Source organism: Venustampulla echinocandica, assembly GCF_003357145.1.
Source record: "Venustampulla echinocandica strain BP 5553 chromosome Unknown scaffold_10, whole genome shotgun sequence".
In the NCBI taxonomy this organism is placed as follows: Eukaryota; Fungi; Ascomycota; class Leotiomycetes; order Helotiales; family Pleuroascaceae; genus Venustampulla; species Venustampulla echinocandica.
This window is the reverse complement of record NW_022474215.1, coordinates 303,343-320,551: the sequence shown is the minus strand read 5'-3', so window position 1 is coordinate 320,551 and position 17,209 is coordinate 303,343. Positions and strand designations below refer to the sequence as shown.

Genomic DNA, 17,209 nt, shown 5'->3' with positions numbered 1-17,209 from the left:
AGGAACTAATCTGGAAACGCCACCGCAGTCACGTGTCGCGCCGGCAATTCTCTGGTGGCAGTCGGGATGGGAGCCGAACGGGACGCAGATGGCTGCCGGAGGAGGTCCCGGGTGACGACAAGGGGGAGCCGATATGCACTCCTGGGTTTAGCAGATCTAGTTGAAGGATTGGAATACGGATGAGGAGCTATCTCAATATCGTCACTTGATCCTCCGTACTTGATACAACTAAGGTATATCCGGTAGGTATTATTACATGAAGTCACCAGACTATTAATTGGTGCTGTCAGAAATAGGAATAGTAGTTCTGAGCTAGCCTTGGCAGGGACGTGCCTCCACTTTTGTCGTCGGTAATTGGGCTTGTTCCAAGGTCGGGACCTGCACATCTGTGTCACCGCATTACCATCACCACATCACGAATACAATAGCAATGGCGCTGGTCAGAGATTTCCGTGCATCTTTCACTTAGATTTTTATTTAAATTTATTTGGCAGCTTATTCTACATCGCAAAATGCATAGTAGTGGAAAGCTCAAGTATCGCGATTGAAGTCGCCAAGCTGGCCCTCTATGTCAGCGAACAGTTTCCTTGTTTCCATCGTTGAAGACTTACTTGCTTGTCATTTGCCATCTGTGTGGGAAAGCCATATTTCGATAAGCCCGTCAAGATCTGCAATAACTTTTTATCTTGTGCGGGCCTTGCTGCCCTAGGCGGTGGAGTACTCCTCCTTTCTCGCTGGCTGCGATGATTGTTCAACGGGATATATGCAATAAGGGGTTCATCCTTGTTGCAGGACTGGAAATATGGTTCAGAGCATTTAGATATGCGGGAGCAATGCACGTTTATCATGCCAAGGGAGGGACTCTAGGCTCTCTTGGAACCAGGAACTAGTCAGTCAGACTATCTTACTAATAATAAGTATTACCGCGTTGCTGATATTCGAGTGGTTTTTCTGGATCATCTTCTTGATATTCATGTGCTGGGCTCGCGCAAGGCCTCCGCCAAAGAAACCGATTCGGTGAAACGTTCAAGCATGTTAGCAGCTAGGAGGAGGGGAGCTGCGAGTGCAGGCGTGGGGTCAGGGACACTGTGTTTAAGCTTCCTTGCCCTAGGTTGCCATGGAGTGGTTGAGTAGTATCCTCGACGATAATCATCGGCATCCGGACTTGGGAGCCTGGGGTCCAGCCCAGTGGTTTAATCTTCTCCGGAAGTGTTCTATGAATACGGTGAAAGCATGCACGGAATGAACACGGTGGGCAGGCTCGGCAAGTTAACGGATATCTTGTATTTCTTTTCGGCCCAGATACCAGGTTAGAGGGTGCGCCATAAGGAGGACCTTCGCCGTGATTTTATCGCTATTTAGATGCAACGCTAAGAAGATAATCAAGTCTTTCTAATTGGATGATGTTGGCCCTTGACATTGCTGCTACTTTGGCATTTTTTGCCTTGAGCTCAGCCCATTCTCGAGCCTGTATTTGAGCCCCCATTTTTTGAGCCTCTGTTAGAGCCTTAATCGCTATTAGAGCCTGTATTTGAGCCTCTATTTGAGCCTCTATTTGACGGAACAAGTACGGAGCATCTATTTTTAGAGCCTCCAGTGCAGCCTGCAAGTTTCGAACATTCAATTTTTCAGCCTCAATTAGAGCCTCTAATTGACTGACCAAGTCCGGAGCACCTATTGGCTGTTTGCTTGCCGGCTCGGCCTCTGCTTTAACTCCATCGCCCGCCATCGTAGTTGTAGTGGCTGCATCCTTGGCCTGCGGCATAGTATCGTGGCTGTCTCCCGTCTCAGGCTGCAGTGTGGATTTTGGCGACATAATGCAAATCCTGATACGACCTGTATTAGGTTTCGGCTCAAGGTTGAATCCTCTACCACCATACTTGACGCGGATCTTCTCAACTTCGATAACCACTTTAAATTGTCCTTCATTGGCAATCATGGCACAAATGGTAGACAAGTCAAGGCCGGAGCTGTCGCGAATCTTACGTGATATCGCGCCTATATATCAGTATTAGTATACTATTACTACAACCTGAACGGTCAAGACTAGCGCCTAACCTGTTGTAACATACCTAGTTTCTCAAAACCATATTTCCGATCATATCCGCCAGGCGGCTCCTCATATGTATCGCGTATGGCACGTTTCATCGCGGCTGGATATCGATATTAGCATACTAGTATTACAACCTGAATGATCAAGAATAGCGTGTAACCTGTTGGAACATACCTGCTATCTGAGCTTCACATCGTGCTGCAATATCTAGTTTGGATACAGCCTGATGTTCCGACTCGGACCGTGCGTCCTGGCTAGGGCCAGCGGATTGAGTGCTTTTATCGGTATTTCCTGCCATTGTATTGTGACCGTTGACGAGATCGGGGACTTCGATAAAATGGCAAGATCGTGATAACCGGCGACCTGTCCCTGATGTTGGGCTCAGGCTGTCTATGTCCGTTATGTCAGATATCAATACAAGTGCAAGTGTGGTAAGGATCAGTACTACCTATCGCGCTGTATGCCTCTGGTTCGAAGGCGAAGTTGAACTTGAACCGTTGTGGTCTGATGGAGGGTGTGGATTGTTTATATAATGGTGAGATCTGGAGCTAACGAGGTGTTTGCCAGGAGTTTGCCGGTATGGCGGTCAAATTTAGACAGTACAGTGAATAATCTGCCCTGATAAGCGAGGCGATCTTGGGGATGATATCCACGTTTTATTACTCTCGGTGTAGGTATGGGTGAATGTGTGGATAGAGTTCGATAGTGCCGGGGAGGATGCTATTTGGGATAGAGTCGGTGGTATGGGAAATGAAGTCTGCTACGCTTAGCTCAACCCGCTGACATAGATATCAGTAGGAGGAAAGGTGATATTGTGTGTTGCGTGTTGTGATGGCTAGAGAGGAAAGAAACGCAACCTCAGTACTCTATATGTACTGTAGGCTGCAAAGAGTCCTGAACCAGCCTGTGCGTTCTCAGTTCCGTTTCGCCTACATACTGCGATATTGGAATGCTCTGAAGGAGCTCACTTTCGCAGGTGCCTTTATGAAACTCGAACCTCGGTCCCTAGCCTTCGCTGGGTCGACCATCCTTTAGCTTTAAAATCTAGAGACTTTCAGGGTCCAGAAATGACATGATCTAGATGAAGCCTTGCTAGTCTACGGCAAGGACGCTGAAATTCATATTCCACAGTGTCCTCAAAGTATATTTGTAAGTATTGTCGCCTTTAACAAGACGCACATCTTCGCAGACCTCACTGGTATCCCCTGTGTAATATGCTTTATAACTCCACTATGCTGGACGAGTCATTTACAACCAGTCTAGCGTGCTGAGCCCTGACTTATCTCTAGAGGAAGATAATCGATGTTTTAGTAATTTCCCTCGCTGCTTCTGGTTTCTATATATTTGTAAACTATCACTTTCTGAGCAGGAAGGTTGATAGATGTTGAGCCTTATCTGGAAAGAACCTTTGAAATCCATCTTGTAGGGGGTGTTCAGACAGAGTACTAAGCTATAGCGTCTATAATGAAATTTACCGGGCGATTCAATGCCTAAACGATATCAAACCGGAGGTGGCCACGCTCAACCCGGAAATGAGAGCCCCGGTTGCCCTAGTCAAGTTGGGCTCACTTAATGCCTACACTAGGTTTATTGATATACATCATCTACCAACTACCCACCCACCCACCAACAAGCTTCGGCGTCACTGGCACTCTTCACTATTACCGTGACACCAAGGACAGAACGGGCAACGAGATCGAGCTAAATGGGCCATGCCCGAAGGTTGGCGGAGGGCAGCACCTCAAGGGCCAGTAGCCCATCTTTTAGTACTTCTAATACTTCCGTGATAACAATAATCGGTATCCTGACATTAAGTACTTCGTGTTGCCGATTTAAGTTATACAGCTATAAGAGGATTTTGATATGCAAATAAGTTAGGATATGTGACAGCAGGTGCGAACTTGGCAGCAATTCCGCAACCAAAACGCGGGAGCAAATAACATATCAAATATTCAATTTTCGCCAAAATTTAATCCAGTAACTCTGCTATTAATATTAACAGCTTGAAAGCCCGAGGTCTTAGCACCAAAGGTATCGTGGTTAGGCCGTTCTATCTCCCCGCGGCTTTCGCAACAGCTTCTTCCTACAACCTAGATAGCAGCTCATTTAGTAGCTTCAGCGACGTGTTCATAGCCTTCAATATCCTTCGAGTTGTCGCAATACCTCGGGTTTGCCTTACTTGGATCTAGCCCCTTCGTTATCGTCGCTGCTGAGGTTCGGCTATTCTAGCTTGTTCTCTAACAATACTAGCTGTCGATCCGCTATTGTAATCATAGCACCCTTAACCTCAGTCTGCTTTGTAGATACAATCTTCTTGATCCCTTCCGTGATATAGTTGTGGCGGAGGGAGCTGTAGCTATCAAGGTAACGTTAGCTTATCCTCCGCACGAAACATGGCAGGACCGAGTAAATGTGGGATTCTCCAAACAAGAGCAAATCAAAGCTATGTCGGAGCTGCTTTCAAAGTGCAAGCACACTCTTAATTCTATCGTCGGTATAGCGACCTTGTGAGCAACTCTAATCTGATCGCTAATTTTCCATCTTCTGAGTGTCTGGTCCAACGCTGGAGGTCAAATCTAAAGATATCGTATGCTCGTGTACGGCACGATCGCTGCAGCAGGGTCTGCCATCGGCGTGGGTGAAATATCTGAGTAGGTATCCATACGAGCCGCACTAGATTTTGGGCGCTGGTAAAGATCACAGCGAGTGAAGCTGTCTACCCAGGCTGTCAAGGCCGTCTGCCTCGCGCAGAAGGCAAAGGTCGAGGTGGCGTGGGGCCCTAAGGATGTGGACAACATGAGGGAGGAGTACGCCGGAGACCTTGACCGGATCGAGGATGATGTCGTTGGGGCTGCTCATATTGGATATGCCCGAGAGGAGCTGGAGGATGCGCAGCCGACCAAGTTGACACACCAGAGGGGTGAAAGGTCAAGATGGCGCTGCTTGACATCAAGCGGGCCATGATATCGAGGTCCGCCGCACTTTCGGCTCTAAAGAGATCGTATGCTCATGTACAGCGCGATACTTGACAATATGAAGCAACTTGACAGTAAGAAGCAACTTGACATTTAAAAAAAGGAGAATCGCCTGAGGCTTGTTCAACTAATATATGATGCAACAGCCATTGAAAAGACGAGTTGGACTGCATTGGACGAATTCGGGATGCCTAGATCCGCGCGAGTTAATTCGATTCGGTGTCGGGAGATGGTGAGCCCTTATTGAGTGGGTTGTTGTTGATGATACTTTCCTCGTCACTGCCCCCATCCTCCCTCTAATATCCTTCCTTAGTTCAGGTTCGCTTGTTTGCTAAACATTCACCAACGGCTTCGACCAAGCTATGTGCCAACTGTTTGGTTGCCGAGGGAATTGTTAACTTCGAGAGAGCTATTATGCAATATTTGAGGATTGTATGAGTTTAAGGATAATTTCGGAAGTGCGACATGCAGCAAAATTTATTAAGAGGTGACCTAACTCGCCTTTAAGGGGAGATTTGAAATGTCGAATAAAAGTGCAGCTTGGACAAAGGCGCGCTATGCAACAAAGCTTTATAGGAGACAAGAGTTGGGAAGTTGAGACATTAGCAAACGTGCAATGTGCAACAAAAACCTTGGTGGTAACGGGGTTTGGCTTATGCGCCATGGTCCGCCACTAATGGAGAACGCGAGTTGTACGCTACGTAGGAGGAGCCAGCTGTTAAAAGGATCGGAATGGGAAATCTGAAGTATAAGAAGAAGCTCTAATAACAAGAATATGATGCTTCGAGGAATAACTTGACGTTGGCAACAAGACGTGATGTTGGGAGCCGATCGCTCCGCTGGGAGCTAAGTAATGGAGCTAACCAATGGCTGTGGAAATGAGGATTTCCGCAAAAGAAGAAGTGGAATGGGTACCATGTACTTCGACGTTACGATTTAATATCAATGGGTTAAATCGCTTAGTAGGTGTTCACGATGACGATATATAGTTTTTCGTGCTAGAGCTTCAGGTCTCGAGCGCTCGCTTTAGGATAGTAAGACCCTGATTTCTCCACTGGTCCTGGGGAACAAAGCACGCAAGGGTTCTGTCATTGCCCCACTGCCCTCTTCTTCCTCCTGCTCCCAAAGTTCGTCTGCAGCAATAATCTTCTCCTCCACCTGCTCAAAATCATCGCAGAATCTCTCAGCGGCCGTTTCGGTTATCTCACGGGCTAGGTGGGAATCTTGCAGGTGCTTCAGATTCTCCGTAGCGTCCATCAAGGCGGATGGAAGGAAGTCATCCAAGGCTTGGCTTGCTTGAGTGAGAACCTCTGGCTGGAATGTTTCAAGGGATCGGATCGATCTAAGATCATCTGGGGTATCTGACAGTGGTGCCAACGCCTGAAGCAGAGGTTGCAGTGCCGAGTTTGTGCGGAAAAACGAGTATTGATACTCGATCAGTCTAGCCGCATGCTGGTCAATACTATCCTGGATTTCGACGACGCGTCCCTTCGTGAATTCAAATGGCGCCAAAGCGTTGCGAGCAGCTAGAAGATAATTAATCGAGAATATGGAGAGTACCGGCTGCTCCAATTCTTGAGCGATTTTTTCGCTTGTTTTCATAAATGGGTCGAAGGCTCCAGCCAATATTGGCTGGAAGTCTGCCTCTTTGCTGTTGACGGAGGCAAAAGACGTATCGTAGGTTTCCATTATAGCGGTAAGTTGCTTCAAGCCATCTTGCACGAAATCACGCGGGCCAAGGTCATTAGGTGAAATGTGCATATCCGTTGGTAGAGTAGCCATATAATCACGCATCAAGACCCGGAACTGGCGCATGGCGGATTCTTCAAGACTGGATAGCGACTCTAGAAGAACGGAGTCATCGCCAACCAGCTTGGATAACATAACGCGGTAAAAGTTGAGGAGGTTTGCAACCTTGTATGCCATTATCGTTTCTTCGTGACTCTGGATCATTTGCCCAATCCGTTGACGAAGCGCTCTGGCGACCCCGGCAACGTCACGATCCACCAGCTCATTAAGAGCCTTAAGCCCATCAAAGGTACTAGTTTCATCTTCATCCTCCGAGATGCGGTTCCAGGGTTCGCTCTCTCGTCCAGCTTGTATACCTTTGGCTATTTCGTCCCCTTCCGATATGAACAAAACCTCAAGTGCCTCTCGCTCACTGACAGTAGCAGAGTGAACCCAGGCTAACATGTCTCCAACATATCGCAGTGGATCGTGAGCTGCCAATTCAATAGGCTTCACCGAGGTATCCTCCTGGCCAGTGACCGACGTGCCAGTTAAAGCAGTGTAAAAGGCATCAGAGAGGACATTTTCTCGTGCTTCGGCGAAAAAGTCTAGACAGCTTTGGAAAAGAGTCGGACGCTCAGCCAAAACTCTGAGTGCACGTCGTATTGACGAATTTATTTGAGGATTCTCTAGGTTGAGAGTTTTGAACTCGCGCTGGATCCACCTGTACAGCTTCTGAAAGGCACCATTTAGATTTTTCGAGACCTGCTCCATGATTTCAAGACCCAGGCGTTGGTTTTCCGTACCAAGCAGAATCTCGCAGTCATTTTGGATTATTTTTGCCTTTGCTAAAACTGCAAAGTACCTGTCATCTACAGGTTCAGCAGTCGATGTGAGAGTAGCTATATCATCGTCCGACATAACAAAATGACAATTGAATGCATTCAAGAGCTGCTGTTTTGCTTCAATTTGATGCTTCTGCTTCATAAGCTCGGAAGCCTCTTCAAGTACAGGAGCTGTTTCTCGGTGGGCAGCCGAGATGTGCTTCTTCATCTCTTCACAACCCTGATTAAGACTTGCAATGGTAGCGCCAATCCGGGTAAGTTGCTATTTGAATTGGTCAATGCATTGGAAAACGGGGCCCGACTTCACGTACCTCTGCAACTTGGCCGAATTCGCGTATAATGTCGCCATTACTTTCAATAACTTCTTTCTGGATGTCTAGTCTCAGATGGCGCCGGGTCTCAGCGTCGTTCTCAATACCGCGCTTGTCCAAAAGACTTAGTGCATCCCTGATATCAGAATCCGTGTAGGACGCCGAAAGGACACTCGTGACTTTGGCTGCAAGGGGATTACCCCTCACCGCTTGGGGGCCGGGAGACGATGTAGGGGAACCGATGCCGTCACTCAGCCCAGAGTGCTTTCGCGTCAAGTAATCCGTCGCCATGGCGAAAATTGGATAAGTTGTTGTAGTCGTAAACGTCGAAGTTTGGTGTCTTTGTACTAGATTTAGGATACACGTGATATAAATTACGCTTACGTAATTCCGATGAGCTTTGTCCGAATACGGCCCTACGCAAGGCTGAGAGTCGTCGACATTGGCTGCAGCCTTACGTTACTTTAGCGCGGTCTAAGTAGTCATTCGGCTGCTGCTCGTGCCTTCCAGGCTCACCCTCTCGGCCATCTATACCTCCACTTACTTCCATGACTCTCCAACTGCAAGGCACCAGCACCCTCCGAATGACTTCAGCCTTTCAGAACAGTATGAAGTGATCATCCGCAGCCATGCTTCATCTTGGAATTTCTATTTCTCCACCCTCGAGGAACTAGATCCTTTCCAAATGCCCGTTCATTCGCCTCGACTACCATTGTTCCAGAGGATAGCTCCCCGCTCATCCACTGTGATTTCCAACACAATACCAGCACCCCCATATTACCTCTATAAAATCTGCAAGCCGTCGAGCCACATTTGCCCCCCTCCAGTTTTATCACGATGATGACGTCGAACCTCTTATCACGGCTCCTACCCACAAATCCGACGGCCCGCTCTATTTACGAAGACCTTCGAGACCACGACGAAGCGTCGGAATCAGATATCGAGGAGCAAGCAGGCTTGGCGCTCGACGAAGAAAATCTACGGTTTAGGGATGATGAGTTGGGGGACGCAGAAGCGTTCAACGGGGAGGAGAGCCGGATCACAACGGAAAGCACAGCGTTCCTAACTGGCCACAGAAGCCGATCGGAAGGCAGAGGGCCTGAGCAAAAGGGGAAGGCACACGACGGCCGCTCAAAATGGTTACCGCAATCCCCGAGGTTGCTCGAGGAAGACGGAGATGACGATGTCCCGGAGTCCTTGTTAGTCGAGGGGAACGCTATACCGGAACCCAGAACCCCGGCCAAGCCACGAGCTCGACAGACAAAACAATCAAACAGCCACCCTGCCATGCCAGGCCCATCTGGCAGGGAAAGTCGGGCTCATTGGGAAGCTACCCAAGCACAGCAAGCACTTCATCAAGACCACGCAAATACGACAACTGGGCAGCCACAGGTACGTTCGAGACCGGGGCTGCTGATGAGTAGTGCCAAAGACAAAGCAATGTGGAGGTGGGCAAATGTCCAAAATTTAGATAATTTCATGAAAGAGGTCTATGATTACTATCTTGGCTCTGGGATGTGGAGCATTGTGCTCGAGAGAGCACTGAATATCCTGTAAGTCACATTTAGGAAATGTGCCGCTTCAGCTGACATCAAAATATAGGACAAGCGTATTTCTTGCCGTTTTCGTCACTTTCCTCTCACAATGCGTCGACTTCCAAAAGATTCCTCATAGTAAGCGGCTGCCAGAAGTCCTCGTACCGAAGTGCATCAAGAATATGTCAGGGATGCCAAATGTAGCCATTTGGATATTTACCCTGTTGATAATATTCAGAGTGTATCAGCTCTTTATTGATATCCCTCGACTGATGCGGATGCACGATTTTTACGTTCATTTACTTGGAATTCCCGATAGCGATATGCAAACAATCTCTTGGCAAGATATTGTCGCTCGAATAATGGCTCTACGGGACTCAAATCCCAGAACTGCCGAGAAGATGTCGGCCAAAAACCGAAGATACGTAGGAAGTCAGTCAAAAGCGAGGCTGGATGCCCACGATATCGCGAACAGACTGATGAGAGAAGAGAATTACTTCATTGCTATGTTTAACAAGGACATACTTGACTTAACATTACCACTGCCATTCCTTCGAGGTCGTCAACTATATTCGAGGATTTTGCAATGGAACCTGGATCTCTGCTTTAAGGACTATATCTTCAACCAGTATGGCCAAGTCCGGCAACTAGTGTTGACAGATTCGCATCGTAGACAACTCAGTGATGGCCTTAGGACTAGGTTTTTATTCGCTGGATTTATGAACGCTTTATTTGCCCCTGTTATTGTTATAGTACTTGTGGTGTTATATTTCCTGAAATATTTCAATGTATTATTCCCACCCACAGCTAAGTTTATGCTCTGACCGCTCTATAGGAATACAAAAAGAATCCCTCGGCCATTGGATCGCGCCAATATACGGCCTTCGCCGAGTGGAAGTTTCGAGAATTCAACGAGCTTCACCACTTGTTTCACCAGCGCTTGAACATGTCATATCCATTCGCATCACGTTACCTAGAACAGTTCCCAAAGGTTAAGACCGTGCATCTAGCAAGATTCCTGGCATTCATTGCAGGGTCGATAGTGTCGGTCCTGGTTCTTGCAACGCTCTGGGACCCTGAGCTCTTTCTGAGTTTCGAGATCACACCCGAAAGGACGGTGATCTTTTATTTGGGGATACTTGGACCGCTTTGGGCCGTATTGAGTGGGTCGATACCGGAAGATAATGATGTATTCGATCCAGAATATGCATTGCGCCAAGTCATTGACTACACCCATTACCGGCCACCTCACTGGGAAAACCGGCTTCACAGTGACGAGGTCAAACGAGAATTTTCTACTCTATATCAGTTGAAGATCATGATCTTTTTAGAGGAGGTTTTCAGTATTATAATTACTCCGTTTATCCTCTGGTATAGTTTGCCAAAATGCTGTGATCAGATCATCGACTTCTTCCGGGAGTTTACAGTCCACGTGGATGGGGTAGGCTACTTGTGCTCCTTCGCGGTGTTCGACTTCAAAAGAGGCGATGGCAGATCGGCACAACAGGACAAGCCCGGGACGGATCCGCGCGACGATTATTATTCCACGAAACATGGCAAGATGACCGCTTCATACTATGGATTCCTGGACAATTATATACTCAACCCCAAGACAGGTATTCAGGGGCATATCCCTCCCGGAGCCCGACAGGCGTTCCACCCGCCACCCGCGTTCCCAGGGCTCATGTCCCCCGCGCTCGCTGCAGATATGCAGACGTCACGAATGGGTCGCAGCGAGAGACGGATAGGCAGAGCACCGGGTGGTTTGTCCCAGGCGCAAGCAGCTCGCACACCTCGATTTCCCCCTGCGGCGGCGCATGGCTCGCCGATGACTTCGATTTTACTGGACCCGCATCACCAACCATCAGCGTCTGGATTTGGAGGGCGCAGTGGACGCCGAAACTCTCGGTCTCGATATCAAGCTCGACAGAATATCATAGAGGATCCCATGGAAGATGAGGATGTAGATGAGGACGGAAGGGATCCCAGGCGGAGTAACATATCCCAAGAAAGCGTCGCCGGGTTAGGTGAATCTCGATGGGAGACCTCCCCTACTAGGGGGGCACGGGGAGAGGATGTGGAGGATGAGGAGGATGCGCCGGCTGGCGCCGGGGGAGTTCTTGGGCTGTTGTATCAATTTCAGAAGGCGCAAACGGATGGCAGACTATAAATATCTGATATGAAGCGAGGGTATATCATAGGCGTTTTAAAGCAGCAGGAGCAGCAGATTTTGCAACTAGCGGTATGTTGAAATATTATATTAATAGACTGGCTTGCCTACGAGGCAACTAAATAAGGCCAATTTATCCACCCTTTATGTGTCTAGTTTGCAAACAAAGAGGTTTTTTTATGTTGACTAGCTGGCCAACCACGTATTTACTACAGTACCGGCACTTCGAACTGTGATCTGATAAGATATCAGCGCGCATACGAGATCTCGGATTTACCCCACACTGCGCGGCCCTTGCAGCGCAACTAGATATATCCCTAGACAAAGGTTAAAATAGTGACTGGGGAACATGGGATTCTGGAGTGGAGGATATGGGATTCACGCAATTGTGTTCTGCGTAAGTGGCATGAGTTGCGCTCACAGTCGTACGATGTCTCCAAGCTGATTGCTGTTTCCGTCGGTGTTTTCATCCTTCCTGGCACTTTCCAACTGTGGCCACCTGGTCCGTGCACGGTGAACCGATATCAGATTGAAACTGGTATCGGCCTGAGGCGTCCAAAGGCGGTCACTTTGTATTTGTGCTTGGGGCCGGGAAGTTCACAATTATTAATAGACAAGAGAGACTGTCAGTCCGGAGATGCTCTATCCTCTCAGTTCCATCCTCCGCGGAGCACGCCTCGTGGGCGCCACGACCCCTCCGACGAGTTGGTTTGGATATGTCAATAATATATCTCCGTCCGTCCTTGGAGGCGGGTTGGAACGATGCGCCAAGGGCTGATGCAGTGGAGGACCAGCCTAGGAGAGGGAGAGCGAGTGAGCGAGCGAGATAGAGCGACAGAGATACTGTAGAGGCTGGTGCAAAACGATAAGCAGAAGCATACGCAGCAGCAACGAAGAGAGGAAAAGACCGAAGCCCAAGAGATCCCCGAGCAAATTGAACGACAAAAGAGCGCTCTCCAAGGAGAATCAATAGCTGACGATCCTCGTGAACGCCGACAAATGCCCCGTCGCCAGCCACGAGCCCAGTCAGCCCGCCCAGCGTTATCAGATGCTTCCCGGCCCATCCGTAGGCACAGTTCCAGCACTACTGTAATTAGGGACGGGGTTCTAGGGAGGAGGAATCTCCGATGCTGTACGTCGTCCGTAGGCAGGACAGAGCACCAAGAGCGAAAGAGCGGCTTCGGAGACACGGTCTACGCCAGCACCAGCGCCAAGGCGGCCAAACCGCCGTTGTTCTGATCCCTGCTCGCTAGAGCGTCTGCCCCGGTGTTTTCTTTTCGAGTTGCAACAAGTTCAATCATCGATCATCATCATCAACCACTTTTTGTCGTTTTGTTCTCCCTCGGCTGCTCCACCCCAAAACCCGTAATTCACGCTCCATACTCTGCAATTCGCCGTCGACTCTCGCTTTTAACACTGCAGCACCCGCCAAACCCTCCTACACCACCTGTGCTATAGCACCCTGAGAATATCTGACACTGCCCGCGGATATCCTTGAACGGTTCCCATTGTGGCCGACACAGGTCGCCGCCATCCTGGATCTACAATCGAAGACCGACGGAGGAGCATCTGTGGCCGCGGCCGCCAAAATGGCCCACCCAGATGCGCAACCCGTCGAGGAGCACGAGTATGAGTATGTGGAATATTACCTCTGAGAGGAGTATCGATTACGTTGCCACCCCTACTGACATCTTATCTGCAGCTATGAAGCTCTACCGCCAAATTTTTCGTTGGTCCAGAACATGGCTGCAGGCGCGTTTGCTGGCATAGCGGTATGCGCCATATTGATCCGGCCTTTCGTGAATGCCATATGCTGAGAATTTGAACAGGAACATACTGTCATGTACCCTATCGATGCAATTAAGGTGCGCCCCAAATCCCGCGAGATGCCACGTTGAGAGCCCTTAAACTGACTACCCCTCCTCCAGACTCGCATGCAAATCCTCAATCCAACCCCCTCGGCTGTCTATAACGGCATGATACATGGAGGATACAGAATAGCTGCCGGGGAAGGATTTATGAGTCTGTGGCGAGGCATGTCAAGTGTGGTGGTAGGAGCAGGTTGGTGCAATGGCCCCTCCAACTGGAACCAAAAGCTGACATTTCGCCAGGACCCGCCCATGCTGTCTATTTTGCTACATACGAAGCTGTAAAACATGTCATGGGAGGCAACCAAGCCGGCATGCATCATCCACTTGCTGCGGGTAGGCCGTTTCGAATTCTCCGGTGTCAGTCCATTTGCTAACTTATCGCCAGCCACAAGCGGTGCTTGCGCAACAATTGCGAGCGATGCTTTGATGAACCCATTCGATGGTACGCCGTCCGTAAAACTACAATATTCGCCCTGCTAATACTTTTGTAGTTATTAAACAGCGCATGCAAATCCATAACTCAAGCAAGATGTACAAATCCATGTTTGACTGCGCGAGATATGTCTACAAAAGCGAGGGTATTTCCGCATTCTACGTCTCATACCCAACAACCCTTTCTATGACCGTCCCTTTCACCGCGCTCCAATTCCTCGCATACGAGTCGATTTCGACGGCGATGAACGCGACCAAGGCTTATGATCCATTGACGCATTGTCTGGCTGGCGGTGTTGCAGGAGGATTTGCCGCGGCCCTGACGACTCCGATGGATGTGGTGAAGACGATGTTGCAGACGAGAGGAACAGCCTCGGATGCTGAGTTGAGGAATGTAAACGGGTTTATGCAGGGTGCTCGGTTATTGCATGAGAGAGAGGGCTTCCGAGGTTTCTTTAAGGGAGTCAGACCTCGTGTTGTTACGACAATGCCCAGTACTGCTATTTGTTGGTCGGCCTACGAGGCTTGCAAGTAAGAGGAACCAATCATTTCCTAAAAAGGGTTTACTGACAAGGGTGTTCCTCAGGGCATACTTCATCAAGCAGAATGATCTAGTGGTCTAAGACTGCTGGCTGATGGAAACGACAACGATTGCTAACCACGACGGGGATCCGCACCATCTCATCGATGATTATAGCCACCGGACATACTTTGATCAAATCTCTGGCCTGGTTTTCTAATAACGGTCCTTCACCATACTCATCGTTCACTCGCCATCGAAGCTCCCAGCGTGCCGGATTCTGGATACCAGGAACCTCCGCCCTGTTATCCTGCATACCCATCCGCCAGTCTCGGTATCGTGCGAAGACCTTGTTCGATTTTGTACATATTAAAATTTTCCTCTTCTCTAGAAAGGTCTGAACTGCTGGGATTGATTTGGCGCGTGATCATCACGAAAAGCTCTCGGTCATTCCAACCTGATTGAGCCTGGCTGGTGGATTTTCATCACAGTATAAGTGAGCGAGGGCGAGCCGGCGTTTTCCCCCGGCTTCTGCGACTCAAATGGCATGGCATGGATGCGGCGTGATAAAGAACATACCTGGGTATGAGAGCTTGCTGCTGTGTACTTTTATGAAACGAAGCTGCTATCTTAAAGGCGGCGAGATAACGCAGCTAAAATGAAATAACTCAACTTTGAAAGCTGCTTGTTGGAGTCTCCTGGTTTCGCTGCGTGAAATGCAATTTTCTTTAATTGGTTTGGAGCTAGGACTCCGAGGATTTGGATTTTTGAAGATTAAAATAAACTTACAGAGGATCGGATCGTACTGGCTACTACGAAATACTCGCAAAGAGATCGCGATTCATAGTGACGCTAAGATGGTAGTTGTCTTGTGGTCTTGTTCTATTCCTCCGTCGGACCCGAAGCAGAGGCCCGAGATGGTTGTGTCTTGATCCCCTGATTACGCCGACTCCGGCGCCACCAATTGCATGCGGCGCTGGTCGAAGTGCTACCCAGCGTTTGTACGTAGCACTGTGTACGCGAGACTGAAACATTCCGCCTGTACAATCCAGCTCCCATATCAGCACAACATCACCCATCACTATATAAACAATGGGAGGAGCCAAAGTTTTTTGGAATGTCCGGTTGAGTTTTCTAGGTCAGAAATTTGGTTGAGCGATATTAGTATTGTTTGCATTCTCTCTCGTCGACGGTCGGAGTTAATGATAGTACCAGATACATATCACTCTACAACTATATCTAGCACTCACATCACACAATGGTCTCCCTCCCCACCGTCCAATCTTCCAATGCCCTCATCGACTCCTCCCTCGGTGCAGGTCTGGTAGCCGTTTTCGCCGGCGGAACTAATGGAATCGGCGAAACGACACTTAGGCAATTCGCCAAACACACCATCAAGCCACGCATCTACTTCATAGGCCGCTCTCAAGAAGCCGGGGATCGCATCACTGCTGAATTAAAGGCTCTAAATCCCGAAGGACAATATCAGTTTATACAGAAGGACACGAGCTTGATCCGGAATGTAGACGAGGTGTGCAAGTATATCAAGGAGAAGGAAGCCTGGGTAAATTTGCTGGTTTTAAGTACGGGGACGCTTGTGCGGGATACTGGTGAGTTCTAAAGTCTCTTGTTCATTTTCTAAATACATTTCCGAAAAAGGAGCGAATTACAGAGTAAAAAAGGTTTAATAACTAACCGCGAATTATTATCGACAGAGACATCAGAAAACCTTAATGTCGCCGCCTCCCTAATACACTACTCCCGCCACCGCTTCGCTCTCAACCTTCTCCCACTCCTCCAAGCTGCTCCCTCCCTTCGCCGCGTCGTCTCCGTTGCTGTAGCTACGAAAGAAGGCCCCGTCGACACCACGGATTTCCAGTGTCGGAATTCAACCCAAGGTCTCCTCGCCTTGCGGGGCCACGCTGCGTCCCAGATCACGCTCTCTCTTGAAGCACTGGCCAAAAAAGCGCCGGATGTAAGTTTTGTGCATGGGTTTCCGGGGCCGGTGAAGAGTGGTATTGGGAGGGGGACGACGGGGCTGGCGATGGCGCTGATGAAGGGCGTGTTCCTGGTGCTGGGGCTGTTTATGAGTATGCCGCTCGTAGAGGTTGGCGAGAGGCATTTATGGCTGTGTACCAGTGCGGTGTATCCTGCCAGGGTGGGTGGGAAAGATGGGATCCCTGCTCCGAAGGGCATAGAGGTTGCAAAGGGGACGGATGGGGAGAGCGGAAGTGGCGTTTATACGGTTGATAAGCATGGGGATAGTGCTGGGCAGCAGGTTGTGGAGCTTCTGGGGAAGTTGAGGAAGGAGGGTGTGGACGAATTGGTTTGGCGGGATGTTGAGTCCGAGTTTAAGAGGATTACGGGCGTGGATGCTATATGAATCCTTGAGTTGGTGGGAGACGAAGAGCTATGGAGGAATTAATTGGTGTCGCTCATTAGCTATTAGTTTTGAGATGTATTTATATAGGTGAGCTGTTTTCTTAGTACCCCAGAGTGTACTTGTGCTTCTATTAGCGATATATCAACTCTCAGACAAATTTGTACAAATATTTTGCTAGTTTCTCTCTCAAAAGTTTAACGCTCTTAAGCACCATCACAAATCTGCAAACAGATATAAAATATTCACCACCTTTCTGTGTGTTCTACATGGGCACGTGAGTTTCAAGAATAAAGTTGCCAAAGGGGGAAAGCAATACGCCCCTCGGCTGCGCTACGTCACTCACGCGAACGGGTTGAAGTGGGGTGGAAGCGAAATCCAAGCCTCGT

At 48.9% G+C, this 17,209-nt stretch overlaps 6 protein-coding genes across 6 annotated transcripts; 4 read left to right on the top strand and 2 right to left on the bottom strand.

Annotated features, from left to right (window-relative positions):
* Positions 1–1,354: 1,354 nt before the first annotated feature.
* BP5553_09254 (uncharacterized protein) lies at positions 1,355–2,351 on the bottom strand (the record flags this gene model as incomplete). The annotated part of the gene is made up of 3 exons (XM_032017877.1): positions 1,355–1,998; positions 2,073–2,153; positions 2,228–2,351. 3 exons carry the CDS (start codon positions 2,349–2,351, stop codon positions 1,355–1,357), a joined length of 849 nt encoding a protein of 282 aa, XP_031865784.1.
* Positions 2,352–4,642: 2,291 nt separating this feature from the next.
* BP5553_09253 (uncharacterized protein) lies at positions 4,643–5,017 on the top strand (the record flags this gene model as incomplete). The annotated part of the gene is made up of 2 exons (XM_032017876.1): positions 4,643–4,687; positions 4,757–5,017. 2 exons carry the CDS (start codon positions 4,643–4,645, stop codon positions 5,015–5,017), a joined length of 306 nt encoding a protein of 101 aa, XP_031865783.1.
* Positions 5,018–6,054: 1,037 nt separating this feature from the next.
* Positions 6,055–8,203, bottom strand: BP5553_09252 (Oligomeric complex COG6; the record flags this gene model as incomplete). The annotated part of the gene is made up of 2 exons (XM_032017875.1): positions 6,055–7,863; positions 7,913–8,203. 2 exons carry the CDS (start codon positions 8,201–8,203, stop codon positions 6,055–6,057), a joined length of 2,100 nt encoding a protein of 699 aa, XP_031865782.1.
* A 546-nt stretch (positions 8,204–8,749) lies between these two features.
* Positions 8,750–11,617, top strand: BP5553_09251 (Uncharacterized protein; the record flags this gene model as incomplete). Its single annotated transcript, XM_032017874.1, has 3 exons — positions 8,750–9,465; positions 9,515–10,199; positions 10,283–11,617. 3 exons carry the CDS (start codon positions 8,750–8,752, stop codon positions 11,615–11,617), a joined length of 2,736 nt encoding a protein of 911 aa, XP_031865781.1.
* Positions 11,618–13,206: 1,589 nt separating this feature from the next.
* On the top strand, positions 13,207–14,543 carry BP5553_09250 (Mitochondrial RNA splicing protein-like protein; the record flags this gene model as incomplete). The annotated part of the gene is made up of 8 exons (XM_032017873.1): positions 13,207–13,250; positions 13,320–13,389; positions 13,447–13,482; positions 13,546–13,678; positions 13,729–13,821; positions 13,874–13,930; positions 13,980–14,451; positions 14,507–14,543. The coding sequence occupies 8 exons, from the start codon at positions 13,207–13,209 to the stop codon at positions 14,541–14,543; spliced, it is 942 nt and encodes a 313-aa protein (XP_031865780.1).
* A 1,155-nt stretch (positions 14,544–15,698) lies between these two features.
* Positions 15,699–16,823, top strand: BP5553_09249 (Uncharacterized protein; the record flags this gene model as incomplete). Its single annotated transcript, XM_032017872.1, has 2 exons — positions 15,699–16,050; positions 16,156–16,823. The coding sequence occupies 2 exons, from the start codon at positions 15,699–15,701 to the stop codon at positions 16,821–16,823; spliced, it is 1,020 nt and encodes a 339-aa protein (XP_031865779.1).
* Positions 16,824–17,209: the final 386 nt, after the last annotated feature.